Genomic DNA, 19,196 nt, shown 5'->3' with positions numbered 1-19,196 from the left:
CAGTTAGTGTTAGTTATGGGCACCAAAGTTCATTTGAGCCACACCTTTGTTTATGTTGTTAGTAGCAGCAGGATTGTGAAACATAAATTTGTGTTCTATATCTTAACTTCTCTGTTGTTAGCTGTAGTCGGTGTCCTGCAATGAGCTTCTTTACAGCTTCTTCCCTCTGCTTTGAGTGTAACATGAAGCGATTTTCTGGTTTAATGTTACAGCAGTTACTCAGAGTAGGGGAAACCTGCTGTGTAGCTGCTCAGTGCACACAGCAAAGCAGTGTGAGGACATGCCATCCCAGAGCACTTAGAGAGGTACAATCCCATTAATATAAATCTATATTTCACAGCTCTGCTGCTACTAACAACATACAAAACGTTATGACTACACATCTCTCCAGGGGCAATACCTAACACTGCAGTACTGAATGGTGTTTGCTGACAGTTTCCCTTTAACTCATTATTGTCTGATGTTCTTTCACCCTCCCAGGTTACATTCTCCAGTACTCGGAGGATAACAGTGAGCAATGGGGCAGTTTTCCCATCAGCCCCAGTGAACGTTCCTACCGCCTGGAAAATTTGAAATGCGGCACATGGTACAAATTCACTCTGACGGCCCAGAACGGAGTTGGACCAGGGCGCATCAGTGAGATCATAGAGGCAAAAACCCTTGGGAAAGGTACTGGAGTCTTGTCCTGCCCATCCATAGCAGGAAGTAATTATGAGTTATCCGTTTTTTTTCCTTTTTTTTTTTTTTTTTTTTTGCTTTAATCTGTAATTGCTAAATTCTAATGTTTGTGACCGTAAATAATTTGTATAATTACTAAATTGATCATCACTGTATAGATTTTGTATATCAGCCTAGATATGCACATAGGAGCGTAAACAAATGTATTCTCCCCTTCCCAGTAATATAGAAGTCCCAATTCAACCCTGTCCTAAGAATAATATTTTAACGGAGCCAAAATTTTTTAATAAATCCTGTGTGCATGCTCCAAAGTCATCAAATTGGCTGCCTGAAGCGGCCACTAGGGGGAGCTCAGGACATAGGAATGCATACAGCTTCCTTTGAAACTTTAAAAATCTTTTTGCACTGAGCTCCCCCTAGTAGCCGCTACCTGAATGTACAACAATCAACATTGGGAAGCAGGAATTGGTCATCACAGGGCCCCCTACCTCACAGGCCCCATAGCAGCTGCATGGTTTGACTACATAGTAGGTACAAATCTGGTGAAGGAACCTAATATTATGGTGCTATGTTTTCTCTCCAACCTTACCATAATGCTTTGTTTCTTGACCCTTTATATACTTACATGTCTTGACCACCCACCTTAGACAGATGTTCCGCAGTGGGTTGTAGCCTTCACTACAGCCAATAATCCCAGTAATCGGCATTGAAACTTTGAGAGGCCACATTTTTGGCACAATCTGCTGCTGCAACTCATTTTCTTTATAAATCGTATTTCGTGCCCATAAATATTAATGTGCTCGCGGTGGAGCTCCGCATACATTTCCCCGGGTCAGGCTCTGATTGTTTGCTCTCTGCATCAATATATCCAGTTTGATCTTCTTGGAAAGTAGAAGGTAGCTTTGTATGCAGTAGAGGTGGGATTAAGAAGAAGACTTGCTCTTCGTTTGACCTTTATCTTCTCTTCTCGAAGTATTAACTATGTCGCCAATGTTTCCGAGGAATGAAGCTCAGAGTTGCCTTTGACTTGACTGGAGAAGACAACTTAATAGCTCCGATCACAGTAGGGTTATTGGTATTTCTTCTAGGTTGTTGGGATCAGGACATCGACCCCTTATTATCCTGCACTCCAATGCTTATCCCATTACTTCCTAAATTTATGACATTGGTTGAGGTTCCCTAGACCTACAATATCCATATGGACTGATGATAGTCCAAACCCTTTTTTCTGGTTTGCTTGGATAAACAGTTCCATCCTTGCCTGGTCTACTGTAGATTGCCCATCCACGGGAAGTCAGGTGGCTTAAGCTTTGATCCCCCCTTCCGGAAGACACCACTTCTGCAGGTCTACTGTGTTGAAGTGAGATGTTGGGTACCTCAAGTTTCTTTGTTCAGATTTCCAAACGAAAGTTATTTTTGAGGAGAACCTTCAAAAAGACTTAAGACTTTCTTTTAGTGGACACATTTCTTCTTGAAAGGTAACTGGGCAGATCTTTTGGTCGATTCGCCATGTTTTTTTCACCTACTGTTACCAGTCTTATCAGAGGATGTATCCTCAAGTCTTGAATCTAAAAGGATAGAAACCCTTAACTTTTTATGAAGACCATGAATGGAAATCTCTAGTATCATCTTAGTTGTCTCTTCTGTAAGGACTTTAATCCAATCCATGACCGTAGAAAATTGATGATGGCTGGTTTTCCAAAAACATGACTGTTTTTCCGGCCACATCGGTCCTGGAGTACTGGGAAGACTTGGTTTCCTAACACACACACCGAACCTTTCATATTGTACCTTCTGCAATATGGAGTTTGGGGAACACTTGGGTCTTCTCATTCCTGAAAAGGAGGGGCTCTCAGGTTTATCCTTCAATGTTGACCAAAGAAGAAGAGTGGTGGAAGAAGAACACATCATTAAGTAACAAATTGAGGAACTGGAGACTAGTGATTAGTATCAGGCTTACAGGCAATGCATAGGGGTGGTGCTAAGCTGAAATAAGAGTCTTTAGAAGAGTAGGCTGAAGGGATCTTGGCTTGGCCTTGGTGGAGGTCTTGTAGCTTTGGCTTTTAGGGTGGCTGGAATTAGCTGCATTCAGGGTTTTATTTTGGAGTTCCAAAAACATTTGTCTTATAGAAAACATTTATTAAAGATGTGCAGCTACAATGTGCAGTAAACAATTGGTTTTATGTCTAATGCGGAACAGGACTGGTCCTCCAAGGGAGAGAGGCCATTTGTACCTGTTTTATACTGTCGGCAGAAAAGAGGATCCAGAACTGAGGACCTCCTTCTCATTGGCTCACAGGTTAAGTGAAAATGGATTTCCTGAACTGGACAATCCCATATAGCATTGGATAACAAACGTTTTCTAACCTAAAAGTACCCCAACCAGGCTGAGAGAGACTTCTCAGGTGAGACCTTTACAGCACCTTTGAGGAGTTCTTCGATAGGCTCCAAGAGTTTAGTGGCAGAAACAACCCTTTGACAGGAACTCATCGGATGGAGCCAGGGTCCTCAATGTGATGGTTGGACAAGCCCAACAGTAAGAACAGAGACAGATCAGAAGGTGCTCTGAAGGTTCCTGGCCACCACTTGGCCAGAACACCATTTCTTGGCCTCCCTGTAAGTGGCAAAGTTTAAGGAAATGCTGTTGAGAAAGTTTTCTGGAATGAGATGAGATTTGCCGGCAGCAGTGTGTCAAATATAATACAGTGACAGCTGCCATCTCTGCATCACGTAGTCAACTGCTAAGTAATGGAGCGTGAGAGCCACTACCTTCCGATGCTATAAATAATAGGCACCTGCCTGTCCTCGGCCTATGGACCATTAACCATGATTACCCAACCAATGAGAAATGATAATCATGTTACTTATATAATGAGAAAACTTTCTTACAAGAAACTTTCCTTGGCGATCACTCCTTTGATGTTGGTGAGGAACTTTTTAGTTTCACCCGACGGAGAGAAACTTTGGTGGTTTGGTGTTCACATTCAACCTGATGTTATTCTGACCAAGTGAAGCCATCTACTGACTCCAAAGGTGGTTCCTGTGAGGATCTGGATCTGTTGGATGAGTGTGTGTGTCCATCCTAGACTACATGTCTACAACCATGTCTGGAAATTAGTTGAGGAAACCTTGCGTGGTCATCAAGGGAGGAATTCATGTATGGATAACAGTGAAGGAATCCAAATATGGAGATCAGTGAAGACATTTTTGTGTGGTGCTCAGTGGAGGAATCCAATTATTGGAGATCAATGGAGGAGTTCATGTCTGGAGATCAGTAGAGGAATCCATGTACGTAGATCATTGGAGGAATCCATGTACGTAGATGATTAAAGGAATCCATTATTGGAGGTCAGTGAAGGAATCCATTATTGAAGATTAGTTGATGTGTCAATTTCTGGAGATCAGTGGAGGAATCCATGTATGGAGGTGATTTGAGGAATATATCTTTGAAGACCATTGGAATACCTCATTATTGGAGACAATAGTAGGATCTATATATGGAGGTCAGCAGAGGAATCCATGTATGGAGATCATTGGAGGAATCCATGTATGTAGATGATTAGAGGAATCCATTATTGGAGATCAGTGGAGGAATCCATTGTTGAAGGCCAGTGGAGGAGCACATGTCTGGAGCTCAGCAGAGGAATCCATGTATGGAGGTGATTTGAGGAATATATATATCGAGAAAATTGGAATAACTCATTATTGGAGATTGGTAGAAGGATCTATATATGGAGATCAGTAGAGGAATCCATGCGTGGAGACCATTGGAGAATTCCATTATTGGAGATCAGTAGAAGTATCAAATTCTAGAGATCTGTGGAGGAATTGGTGTATATAGAGAAGGTTTGAGGAATGTGTGAAGATCAGTGTAGGAATCCAACAATGGAGATTAGGGAAGGAATCCGTGTGTTGTGATCAGTTGTGGGATCCATATATGGATGTTATTGGAGGAATCGATAAGGGAGTCCGTGTATGGAAGTATCAATATGTGGGCATCAGGCATAGCATCTGTTGATAGACATGAGAGGAGAAACCTATGTATAAAGATCACTGAAATCTTCTATAAACATATAGTTCTGGGAACTGTGACCTTTGTTTCAAAAGTCCATATAATTAGTGCGTAGCAGAACTCCATATATGTCATAATGTAAGTCTAAGGAGATTCTACAATGTATATTTGGCAACAGAACTAACAATCCTCGCTAATGCAGAGACCGGATAAATTGTGAGGCTTTCATGAGATGATCCGTGTGATGGGCAGTTATATCCAGTCTATTGTCAGCCATAGGACACTGGTTATTCTGACTGTCCACCTACAGGGACAGTCATCACCTACAGGGACAGTCATCACCTACAGAGACAGTGACCACCTACAGGGACAATCAGCATCTACAGGGACAGTCGTTATCTACAGGGAAAGTCATCACCTACAGGGACAGTCATCACCTACAGAGACAGTGATCACCTACAGGGACAGTCATCACCTACAGAGACAGTCATCACCTACAGGGACAGTCATCACCTACAGAGACAGTGATCACCTACAGGGACAGTCATCACCTACAGAGACAGTCATCACCTACAGGGACAGTCATCACCTACAGGGACAGTCATCACCTACAGGGACAGTCATCACCTACAGAGACAGTGATCACCTACAGGGACAATCAGCATCTACAGGGACAGTCGTTATCTACAGGGAAAGTCATCACCTACAGGGACAGTCGTTATCTACAGGGAAAGTCATTACCTACAGGGACAGTCATCACCTACAGGGACAGTCATCACCTACAGGGACAGTCATCACATACAGGGACAGTGATCATCTACAGGGACAGTCATCACCTACAGGGACAGTGATCACCTACAGGGACAATCAGCATCTACAGGGACAGTCATCACCTACAGGGACAGTCATCACCTACAGAGACAGTCATCACCTACAGAGACAGTCATCACCTACAGAGACAGTGATCATCTACAGAGGCAGTGATCACCTACAGGGACAGTCATCACCTACAGAGACAGTGATCGCCTACAGAGGCAGTGATCGCCTACAGGGACAGTCATCACCTGCAGAGACAGTCATCGACTACAGAGGCAGTCATCACTTACAGAGGCAGTGATGGCCTACAGGGACAGTCATCGCCTACAGAGTCCGCCATCGCCTACAGTGACCGCCATCGCCTACAGTGACCGCCATCACCTACAGTGACCGCCATCGCCTACAGAGACCGTCATGACCTACAGAGACCGTCATGACCTACAGAGACCGTCATGACCTACAGAGACAGTCATGACCGACAGACAGTCATCACCTACAGAGACCGTCATCACCTACAGAGACAGCCATCACCTACAGAGACAGTCATGACCTACGCCTACAGTCTACTTTTCTCTGGAGGACCCAGCATTGAAACCCTAATTTTTCTTTGGTGCTGCAGAGAAACCAAACACTTGCCATTAGGGTCCCAAATCGTTCACTTGGACCCTAACAACCTGCATAAACCCCTTTCAGATCCTAATATTTATATGATGTAAATAATTGCTTTATATTGAGTTTCAGGGCTGACACATTTACCATGTCTTTCTCTTTTGCTCTAGAACCCCAGTTTTCAAAAGAACAAGACCTATTTGCCAGCATAAACAGCACAAGAGTGAAGCTCAATCTGAACGGGTGGAATGATGGTGGGTGCCCGATCACATCGTTTAACCTAGAGTACCGCCCCTTTGGCACCACCGTGTGGACGCTGGCGCAGAGAAACTCCCAGTCTAAGTCATATATACTGTATGACCTGCAGGAGGCGATGTGGTATGAACTGCACATGAGAGTATGCAACAGCGCAGGGTGCTCCGAGAAGCAGGCCAACTTTGCAACCCTGAATTATGATGGGAGTAAGTGTTGTATGATTTCCGTATTATCTAGTGATGGATGTTATATTCTTGTACACAGGGGGCAGTATTATAGTAGTTATATTCTTGTACATAGGGGCAGTATTATAGTAGTTATATTCTTGTACATAGGGGGCAGTATTAGAGTAGTTATATTCTTGTACATAGGGGCAGTATTATAGTAGTTATATTCTTGTACATAGGGGCAGTATTATAGTAGTTATATTCTTGTACATAGGGGGCAGTATTATAGTAGTTATATTATTGTACATAGGGGCAGTATTATAGTAGTTATATTCTTGTACATAGGGAGCTGTATTATAGTAGTTATATTCTTGTACATAGGGGGCAGTATTATAGTAGTTATATTCTTGTACATAGGGGGCAGTATTATAGTAGTTATATTCTTGTACATAGGGGGCAGTATTATAGTAGTTATATTCCTGTACATAGGGGGCAGTATTATAGTAGTTATATTCTTGTACATAGGGGGCAGTATTATAGTAGTTATATTCCTGTACATAGGGGCAGTATTATAGCAGTTATATTCCTGTACATAGGGAGCAGTATTATAGTAGTTATATTCTTGTACATAGGGGGCATTATTATAGTAGTTATATTCCTGTACATAGGGAGCAGTATTATAGTAGTTATATTCTTGTACATAGGGGGCATTATTATAGTAGTTATATTCCTGTACATAGGGGGCAGTATTATAGTAGTTATATTCTTGTACATAGGGGGCAGTATTATAGTAGTTATATTCCTGTACATAGGGGCAGTATTATAGTAGTTATATTCCTGTACATAGGGGGCAGTATTATAGCAGTAATATTCTTGTACATAGGGGGCAGTATTATAGTAGTTATATTCCTGTACATAGGGGGCAGTATTATAGTAGTTATATTCTTGTACATAGGGGGCAGTATTATAGCAGTAATATTCTTGTACATAGGGGTAGTATTATAGTAATTATATTCTTGTACATAGGGGGCAATATTATCGTAGTTATATTCCTGTACATAGGGGGCAGTATTATAGTAGTTATATTCTTGTACATAGGGGGCAGTATTATAGTAGTTATAGTCTTGTACATAGGGGCAGTATTATAGTAGTTATATTCTTGTACATAGGGGGCAGTATTATAGTAGTTATATTCTTGTACATAGGGGGCAGTATAATAGTAGTTATATTCTTGTACATAGGGGGCAGTATAATAGTAGTTATATTCTTGTACATAGGGGGCAGTATTATAGTAGTTATATTCTTGTACATAGGGGGCATTATTATAGTAGTTATATTCTTGTACATAGGGGGCATTATTATAGTAGTTATATTCCTGTACGTAGGGGCAGTATTATAGTAGTTATATTCCTGTACATAGGGGGTAGTATTATAGTAGTTATATAATTGTACATAGGGGGCAGTATTATAGTAGTTATATAATTGTACATAGGGGGCAGTATTATAGTAGTTATATTCATGTACATAGGGGGCATTATTATAGTAGTTATATTCCTGTACAGAGGGGGCAGTATTATAGTAGTTATTTTCTTGTACATAGGGGGCAGTATTATAGTAGTTATATTCCTGTACATAGGGGGCAGTATTATAGCAGTAATATTCTTGTACATAGGGGCAGTATTATAGTAGTTATATTCTTGTACATTGGGGGCAGTATTATAGTAGTTATATTCTTGTACATAGGGGCAGTATTATAGTAGTTATATTCTTGTACATAGGGGGCAGTATTATAGTAGTTATATTCTTGTACATAGGGGGCAGTATAATAGTAGTTATATTCCTGTACATAGGGGGCAGTATTATAGTAGTTATATTCTTGTACATAGGGAGCAGTATTATAGTAGTTATATTCCTGTACATAGCGGGCAGTATTATAGTAGTTATATTCTTGTACATAGGGGCAGTATTATAGTAGTTATATTCTTGTACATAGGGGGCAGTATTATAGTAGTTATATTCTTGTACATAGGGGCAGTATTATAGTAGTTATATTCTTGTACATAGGGGGCAGTATTCTAGTAGTTATATTCATGTACAGAGGGGGCAGTATTATAGTAGTTATATTCTTGTACATAGGGGGCAGTATTATAGTAGTTAAATTCTTGTACATAGGGGGCAGTATTATAGTAGTTATATTCTTGTACATAGGGGCAGTATTATAGTAGTTATATTCTTGTACATATGAAGCAGTATAATAGTAGTTATATTCTTGTACATAGGGGGAAGTATTATAGTAGTTATATTCTTGTACATAGGGGGCAGTATTATAGTAGTTATTTTCCTGTACATAGGGGCAGTATTATAGTAGTTATATTCCTGTACATCGGGGTAGTATTATAGTAGTTATATTCTTGTACATTGGGGGCAGTATTATAGTAGTGATATTCTTGTACATAGGGGGCAGTATTATAGTAGTTATATTCTTGTACATAGGGGGCAGTATTATAGTAGTTATATTTTTGTACATAGGGGGCAGTATTATAGTAGTTATATTCTTGTACAATGGAGGCAGTATTATAGTATTTATATTCCTGTACATAGGGGGCAGTATTATAGTAGTTATATTCCTGTACATAGGGGGCAGTATTATAGTATTTATATTCCTGTACATATGGGGCAGTATTATAGTAGTTATATTCTTGTACATAGGGGCAGTATTATAGTAGTTATATTCTTGTACATAGGGGGCAGTATTATAGTAGTTATATTCTTGTACATAGGGGCAGTATTATAGTAGTTATATTCTTGTACATAGGGGGCAGTATAATAGTAGTTATATTCTTGTACATAAGGGGCAGTATTATAGTAGTTATATTCTTGTACATAGGGGGCAGTATTATAGTAGTTATATTCTTGTACATAGGGGGCAGTATAATAGTAGTTATATTCTTGTACATAGGGGGCAGTATTATAGTAGTTATAGTCTTGTACATAGGGGGCAGTATTCTAGTAGTTATATTCTTGTACATAGGGGGCAGTATTATAGTAGTTATAGTTTTGTACATAGGGGGCAGTATTCTAGTAGTTATATTCATGTACAGAGGGGGCAGTATTATAGTAGTTATATTCTTGTACATAGGGGCAGTATTATAGTAGTTATATTCTTGTACATATGAAGCAGTATAATAGTAGTTATATTCTTGTACATAGGGGGAAGTATTATAGTAGTTATATTCTTGTACATAGGGGGCAGTATTATAGTAGTTATTTTCCTGTACATAGGGGCAGTATTATAGTAGTTATATTCCTGTACATCGGGGTAGTATTATAGTAGTTATATTCTTGTACATAGGGGGCAGTATTATAGTAGTTATATTCTTGTACATAGGGGGCAGTATTATAGTAGTTATATTCTTGTACATAGGGGCAGTATTATAGTAGTTATATTCCTGGACATAGGGGGTAGTATTATAGCAGTTATATTCTTGTACATGGGGGCAGTATTATAGTAGTTATATTCCTGTACATAGGGGGCAGTATTATAGTAGTTTTATTCTTGTACATAGGGGGCAGTATTATAGTAGTTATATTCTTGTACATAGGGGCAGTATTATAGTAGTTATATTTTTGTACATAGGGGGCAGTATTATAGTAGTTATATTCCTGTACATAGGGGCAGTATTATAGTAGTTATATTCTTGTACATAGGAGGCAGTATTATAGTAGTTATATTCTTGTACATAGGGGGCAGTATTATAGTAGTTATATTTTTGTACATAGGGGGCAGTATTATAGTAGTTATATTCCTGTACATAGGGGCAGTATTATAGTAGTTATATTCCTGTACATAGGGAGCAGTATTATAGTAGTTATATTCTTGTACATAGGAGGCAGTATTATAGTAGTTATATTCTTGTACATAGGAGGCAGTATTATAGTAGTTATATTCTTGTACATAGGGGGAAGTATTTTAGTAGTTATATTCTTGTACATAGGGGGCAGTATTATAGTAGTTATATTCTTGTACATAGGGGGCAGTATTATAGTAGTTATATTCCTGTACATAGGGGGGCAGTATTATAGTAGTTATATACTTGTACATAGGGAGCAGTATTATAGTAGTTATATTCTTGTACATAGGAGGCAGTATTATAGTAGTTATATTCTTGTACATAGGGGGCAGTATTATAGTAGTTATATTCTTGTACATAGGGGGCAGTATTATAGTAGTTATATTCTTGTACATAGGGGGCAGTATTATAGTAGTTATATTCCTGTACATAGGAGGCAGTATTATAGTAGTTATATTCCTGTACATAGGAGGCAGTATTATAGTAGTTATATTCTTGTACATAGGGGGCAGTATTATAGTAGTTATATTCTTGTACATAGGGGGCAGTATTATAGTAGTTATATTCTTGTACATAGGGGGCAGTATTATAGTAGTTATATTCCTGTACATAGGAGGCAGTATTATAGTAGTTATATTCTTGTACATAGGGGGCAGTATTATAGTAGTTATATTTTTGTACATAGGGGCAGTATTATAGTAGTTATATTCTTGTACAATGGAGGCAGTATTATAGTATTTATATTCCTGTACATAGGGGGCAGTATTATAGTAGTTATATTCCTGTACATAGGGGGCAGTATTATAGTATTTATATTCCTGTACATATGGGGCAGTATTATAGTAGTTATAGTCTTGTACATAGGGGGAAGTATTATAGTAGTTATATTCTTGTACATAGGGGGCAGTATTATAGTAGTTATTTTCCTGTACATAGGGGCAGTATTATAGTAGTTATATTCCTGTACATCGGGGTAGTATTATAGTAGTTATATTCTTGTACATAGGGGGCAGTATTATAGTAGTTATATTCTTGTACATAGGGGGCAGTATTATAGTAGTTATATTCTTGTACATAGGGGCAGTATTATAGTAGTTATATTCCTGGACATAGGGGGTAGTATTATAGCAGTTATATTCTTGTACATGGGGGCAGTATTATAGTAGTTATATTCCTGTACATAGGGGGCAGTATTATAGTAGTTTTATTCTTGTACATAGGGGGCAGTATAATAGTAGTTATATTCTTGTACATAGGGGCAGTATTATAGTAGTTATATTTTTGTACATAGGGGGCAGTATTATAGTAGTTATATTCCTGTACATAGGGGCAGTATTATAGTAGTTATATTCTTGTACATAGGAGGCAGTATTATAGTAGTTATATTCTTGTACATAGGGGGCAGTATTATAGTAGTTATATTTTTGTACATAGGGGGCAGTATTATAGTAGTTATATTCCTGTACATAGGGGCAGTATTATAGTAGTTATATTCCTGTACATAGGGAGCAGTATTATAGTAGTTATATTCTTGTACATAGGAGGCAGTATTATAGTAGTTATATTCTTGTACATAGGAGGCAGTATTATAGTAGTTATATTCTTGTACATAGGGGGAAGTATTTTAGTAGTTATATTCTTGTACATAGGGGGCAGTATTATAGTAGTTATATTCTTGTACATAGGGGGCAGTATTATAGTAGTTATATTCCTGTACATAGGGGGGCAGTATTATAGTAGTTATATACTTGTACATAGGGAGCAGTATTATAGTAGTTATATTCTTGTACATAGGAGGCAGTATTATAGTAGTTATATTCTTGTACATAGGGGGCAGTATTATAGTAGTTATATTCTTGTACATAGGGGGCAGTATTATAGTAGTTATATTCTTGTACATAGGGGGCAGTATTATAGTAGTTATATTCTTGTACATAGGGGGCAGTATTATAGTAGTTATATTCCTGTACATAGGAGGCAGTATTATAGTAGTTATATTCCTGTACATAGGAGGCAGTATTATAGTAGTTATATTCTTGTACATAGGGGGCAGTATTATAGTAGTTATATTCTTGTACATAGGGGGCAGTATTATAGTAGTTATATTCTTGCACATAGGGGGCAGTATTATGGTAGTTATATTCCTGTACATAGGAGGCAGTATTATAGTAGTTATATTCTTGTACATAGGGGGCAGTATTATAGTAGTTATATTTTTGTACATAGGGGCAGTATTATAGTAGTTATATTCTTGTACAATGGAGGCAGTATTATAGTATTTATATTCCTGTACATAGGGGGCAGTATTATAGTAGTTATATTCCTGTACATAGGGGGCAGTATTATAGTATTTATATTCCTGTACATATGGGGCAGTATTATAGTAGTTATAGTCTTGTACATAGGGGGTAGTATTATAGTAGTTATATTCTTGTACATAGGGGGCAGTATTATAGTAGTTATATTCTTGTACATTGGGGGCAGTATTATAGCAGTTATATTCTTGTACATAGGGGGCAGTATTATAGTAGTTATATTCTTGTACATAGGGGCAGTATTATAGTAGTTATATTCCTGGACATAGGGGGTAGTATTATAGCAGTTATATTCTTGTACATGGGGGCAGTATTATAGTAGTTATATTCCTGTACATAGGGGGCAGTATTATAGTAGTTTTATTCTTGTACATAGGGGGCAGTATTATAGTAGTTATATTCTTGTACATAGGGGCAGTATTATAGTAGTTATATTTTTGTACATAGGGGGCAGTATTATAGTAGTTATATTCCTGTACATAGGGGCAGTATTATAGTAGTTATATTCTTGTACATAGGAGGCAGTATTATAGTAGTTATATTCTTTTACATAGGGGGCAGTATTATAGTAGTTATATTTTTGTACATAGGGGGCAGTATTATAGTAGTTATATTCCTGTACATAGGGGCAGTATTATAGTAGTTATATTCCTGTACATAGGGAGCAGTATTATAGTAGTTATATTCTTGTACATAGGAGGCAGTATTATAGTAGTTATATTCTTGTACATAGGAGGCAGTATTATAGTAGTTATATTCTTGTACATAGGGGGCAGTATTTTAGTAGTTATATTCTTGTACATAGGGGGCAGTATTATAGTAGTTATATTCTTGTACATAGGGGGCAGTATTATAGTAGTTATATTCCTGTACATAGGGGGGCAGTATTATAGTAGTTATATACTTGTACATAGGGAGCAGTATTATAGTAGTTATATTCTTGTACATAGGAGGCAGTATTATAGTAGTTATATTCTTGTACATAGGGGGCAGTATTATAGTAGTTATATTCTTGTACATAGGAGGCAGTATTATAGTAGTTATATTCTTGTACACAGGGGGCAGTATTAAAGTAGTTATATTCTTGTACATAGGGGGCAGTATTATAGTAGTTATATTCTTGTACATAGGGGGCAGTATTATAGTAGTTATATTCTTGTACATAGGGGGCAGTATTATAGTAGTTATATTCCTGTACATAGGAGGCAGTATTATAGTAGTTATATTCTTGTACATAGGAGGCAGTATTATAGTAGTTATATTCTTGTACATAGGGGGCAGTTTTATAGTAGTTATATTCTTGTACATAGGGGGCAGTATTATAGTAGTTATATTCTTGTACATAGGGGGCAGTATTATAGTAGTTATATTCTTGTACATAGGGGGCAGTATTATAGTAGTTATATTCCTGTACATAGGAGGCAGTATTATAGTAGTTATATTCTTGTACATAGGGGGCAGTATTATAGTAGTTATATTCTTGTACATAGGGGGCAGTATTATAGTAGTTATATTCTTGTACATAGGGGGCAGTATTATAGTAGTTATATTCCTGTACATAGGAGGCAGTATTATAGTAGTTATATTCTTGTACATAGGGGGAAGTATTATAGCAGTTATATTCTTGTACATAGGGGGCAGTATTATACTAGTTATATTCCTGTACATAGGGGGCAGTATTATAGTAGTTATATTCTTGTACTTAGGGGGAAGTATTATAGTAGTTATATTCCTGTACATAGGGGTAGTATTATAGTAGTTATATTCTTGTACATAGGGGGCAGTATTATAGTAGTTATATTCTTGTACATAGGGGGCAGTATTATAGTAGTTATATTCTTGTACATAGGGGGCAGTATTATAGTAGTTATATTCTTGTACATAGGAGGCAGTATTATAGTAGTTATATTCTTGTACATAGGGGGCAGTATTATAGTAGTTATATTCTTGTACATAGAGGGCAGTATTATAGTAGTTATATTCTTGTACATAGGAGGCAGTATTATAGTAGTTATATTCTTGTACATAGGGGACAGTATTATAGTAGTTATATTCTTGTACATAGGGGGCAGTATTATAGTAGTTATATTCTTGTACATAGGGGGCAGTATTATAGTAATTATATTCTTGTACATAGGGGGCAGTATTATAGTAGTTATATTCTTGTACATAGGAGGCAGTATTATAGTAGTTATATTCTTGTACATAGGGGGCAGTATTATAGTAGTTATATTCTTGTACATAGAGGGCAGTATTATAGTAGTTATATTCTTGTACATAGGGGGCAGTATTATAGTAGTTATATTCTTGTACATAGGGGGCAGTATTATAGTAGTTATATTCCTGTACATAGAGGGCAGTATTATAGTAGTTATATTCCTGTACATAGGGGGCAGTATTATAGTAGTTATATTCTTGTACATAAGGGGCAGTATTATAGTAGTTATATTCTTGTACATAGGGGGAAGTATTATAGTAGTTATATTCTTGTACATAGGGGGCAGTATTATAGTAGTTATATTCCTGGACATAGGGGGTAGTATTATAGCAGTTATATTCTTGTACATAGGGGGCAGTATTATAGTAGTTATATTCTTGTACATAGAGGGCAGTATTATAGTAGTTATATTCTTGTACATAGGGGGCAGTATTATAGTAGTATTATAGTAGTAGTATAGGCCAGTAGAGGATGTTCATATGTTTATGATCAGTGTTGGATGTAGGTTCTTTGAGGCCACTAGATAGAAATGATTCTTTGTGACACACCTTCCTCCATCCCCAAGTAAATAGACATTAGTAGCCTCCAAAGTGTGTTGTCTTCTTCTGTACCTCTAAGGTCCAGCTTTGGGTTAGCACCTAGGCCAACTGGGGGATCCTCCGGAGCTCTGGTGGTCCAGTCCATTGCTGTTTGAGTAGGATTACATGCTGATACAGATATCAAAGGGAAATATTTTCATATTACGAAGATGAAACTGGCACAAGGGATTTATGAGAATAAATTTCAAAGTTGCTTTTTATGAAGTAACTTTTACTTTTTTGTAGTATTGATGTAAATGTTAGTTATAACTGGAATTGCACTTTGAATGTGAATAATTGAGGCGAGAGAGTGAATACATTTTATTTTATGACAATTTTAAGCTATCGCTGACATTCTGAAAACAGAAATACAGTAAGTGGCCCATTATATATTAAAGACGACTTGGCAAAGTTTGTTGCTAATCATGGAGGATTTATTTCACTGTTATGTACAACACAAAATGGGACACATCTTATAATCTGCTCAGCTCCTCTTGCTTTATAACATGCTGCCTGCAGATAGGACACAGTGTACAATCTGCCCAGCCCCTCCTGCTCTATAACATGCTGCCGGTAGATAGGACACTATGTACAATCTGCTCTGCTCATCCTGCTCTATAACATGCTGCCTACAGATAGGACACTATGTACAATCTGCTCAGCTCCTCCTGCTCTATAACATGCTGCCTACAGATAGGACACTATGCACAATCTGCTCATCTCCTGCTCTATAACATGCTGCCTGCAGATAGGGCACTATGTACAATCTGCTCAGCTCCTCCTGCTCTATAACATGTTGCCTGCAGACAGGACACTATGTACAATCTGCTCAGCTCCTCCTGCTCTATAACATGCTGCCTGCCAGTAGGACACTATGTACAACCTGCTCAGCTCTACCTGCTCTATAACATACTGCCTGCCAATAGGACACTATCTACAATCTGCTCAGCTCCTCCTGTTCTATAACATGCTGCCTGCAGATAGGACACTATGTACAATCTGCTCAGCTCCTCCTGCTCTATAACATGCTGCCTGCAGATAGGACACTATGTACAATCTGCTCAGCTCCTCCTTCTCTATAACATGCTGCCTGCAGATAGGACACTATGTACAATCTGTTCAGCTCCTCCTGCTCTATAACATTCTGCCTGCAGACAGGATACTATGTACAATCTGCTCTGCTCCTCCTGCTCTATAACATGCTGCCTGCAGATAGGACACTATGTACAATCTGCTCAGCTCTTCCTGCTCTATAACATGCTGCCTGCAGATAGGACACTATGCACAATCTGCTCAGCTCCTCCTGCTCTATAACATGCTGCCTGCAGACAGGACACTATGTACAATCTGCTCCTCCTGCTCTATAATTGCAGATTGCATTGCATTTTCTATGATTGTGCTCAGTTATCCCAACTTCTTACATTTTGCGTCCCTCCTACGGCATATTCTCATATACATAATTATTTCATCTTCCATCATGAGAAATAAACCTGCAGAAGTTTGGTTTCCATAAATTTTCCGTACAATCCATCAAATCACCTAATTGTATTTCATAAATATCATTTCCAGGGCTGTGATTGGACGTGGCCTGGCAGAGCCGGCGCTGGAGCGGCTGCTGGAGAATTTGCTTTGCTTAAATTCCATTTGGCTTTTCTCACATTCGGCTTTGAAATGTTTCCAGAGCCGCTCTGAGGCGTAAGATTTATGAGAGCGATTACGTTGTTTGATGCTGGGGACAGGATAATGGAGATCAATGGATGTGATACTGTACAAAGACTTGGGGAATGGCCGCTGAGTGCAAAGAGACCCGGGAAATCTCAGATATCAGACCACCATGAAGCCCTTAGTCATAGAAATCCACATAACCTGGATTGTATAATCCTAATTTGTGGGTCTAGTCATTAGTAGATACAAGCACTGACACAGTGGGGCAGATTTACTTTCCCGGTCCATTCGTGATCCAGTGGCGCGTTCTCTGCGGTGGATTCGGGTCTTCCGGCGATTCACTAAGGTAGTTCCTCCGACGTCCACCAGGTGTTGCTGCTGCGCTGAAGTACGCCGAGGTCCACCGAAGTTCACGATCCATTGCTGGGTGCAGGTAAGCACGTGTCCAGCAACACTTTTTTTCTCTTTAATGCGGTGGTTTCGTTCAGCCACGCCCCCCGGTTTCCGTCGCGTGCACGCCGCCGCCGATGCGGCACAATCCGATTGGGGAAATCAGGGAAAATCGGCGCAAATCTGAAATATTCGGGTAACCCGCCGTAAAAACGCGATTCGGGCCCTTAGTAAATGACCCCCAATATATTCATTGTTTAGGGGTTCGGAGGCAAATACATATTTATTGCACATGGAGGATGCCACTATATATATCATACTATTCAGGGGACATGGAGGATGCCACTATATATATCATCACATTCAGGGGACATGGAGGATACCACCTTATATATCATCCTATTCAGGGGACATGGAGGATGCCACCTTATATATCATACTATTCAGGGGACATGGAGGATGCCACCTTATATATCATCACATTCACGGGACATGGAGGATACCACCTTATATATCATCCTATTCAGGGGACATGGAGGATACCACCTTATATATCACACTATTCAGGGGACATGGAGGATGCCACCTTATATATCATCACATTCACGGGACATGGAGGATACCACCTTATATATCATCCTATTCAGGGGACATGGAGGATACCACCTTATGTATCATACTATTCACGGGACATGGAGGATGCCACCTTATATATCATCCTATTCAGGGGACATGGAGGATACCACCTTATATATCATCCTATTCAGGGGACATGGAGGATGCCACCTTATATATCATCCTATTCAGGGGACATGGAGGATACCACCTTATATATCATCCTATTCAGGGGACATGGAGGATACCACCTTATATATCATCCTATTCAGGGGACATGGAGGATACCACCTTATATATCACACTATTCAGGGGACATGGAGGATACCACCTTATATATCATCCTATTCAGGGGACATGAAGGATACCACCTTATATATCATCCTATTCAGGGGACATGGAGGATACCACCTTATATATCATCCTATTCAGGGGACATGGAGGATACCACCTTATATATCATCCTATTCAGGGGACATGGAGGATACCACCTTATGTATCATACTATTCACGGGACATGGAGGATGCCACCTTATATATCATCCTATTCAGGGGACATGGAGGATACCACCTTATATATCATCCTATTCAGGGGACATGGAGGATACCACCTTATATATCATCCTATTCAGGGGACATGGAGGATACCACCTTATATATCATCCTATTCAGGGGACATGGAGGATACCACCTTATATATCATCCTATTCAGGGGACATGGAGGATACCACCTTATATATCATCCTATTCAGGGGACATGGAGGATACCACCTTATATATCATCACATTCACGGGACATGGAGGATACCACCTTATATATCATCACATTCACGGGACATGGAGGATACCACCTTATATATCATCCTATTCAGGGGACATGGAGGATACCACCTTATATATCATCCTATTCACGGGACATGGAGGATACCACCTTATATATCATCACATTCACGGGACATGGAGGATACCACCTTATATATCATCCTATTCAGGGGACATGGAGGATACCACCTTATATATCATCCTA

General features: G+C 38.9%; 1 protein-coding gene across 6 annotated transcripts in view; it reads left to right on the top strand.

Moving 5' to 3' along the window:
* The window catches only part of DSCAM (DS cell adhesion molecule), a 336,141-nt gene that overhangs the window by 256,984 nt on the left and 59,961 nt on the right, over positions 1–19,196 (top strand). For 3 of the 6 annotated variants that reach the window (XM_072138792.1, XM_072138797.1, XM_072138798.1), the window contains 2 exons: positions 481–705; positions 6,286–6,576. In XM_072138792.1, coding sequence (XP_071994893.1) covers positions 481–705; positions 6,286–6,576 — 516 coding nt within the window. The remainder of the gene's footprint in view (positions 1–480; positions 706–6,285; positions 6,577–19,196) is intronic. The other 3 variants (XM_072138796.1, XM_072138794.1, XM_072138795.1) reach the window with 3 other exon arrangements.

Source organism: Engystomops pustulosus, chromosome 2, assembly GCF_040894005.1.
Source record: "Engystomops pustulosus chromosome 2, aEngPut4.maternal, whole genome shotgun sequence".
NCBI classification, from domain to species: domain Eukaryota; kingdom Metazoa; phylum Chordata; class Amphibia; order Anura; family Leptodactylidae; genus Engystomops; species Engystomops pustulosus.
This window is presented reverse-complemented; position numbering and strand designations above follow the sequence as displayed.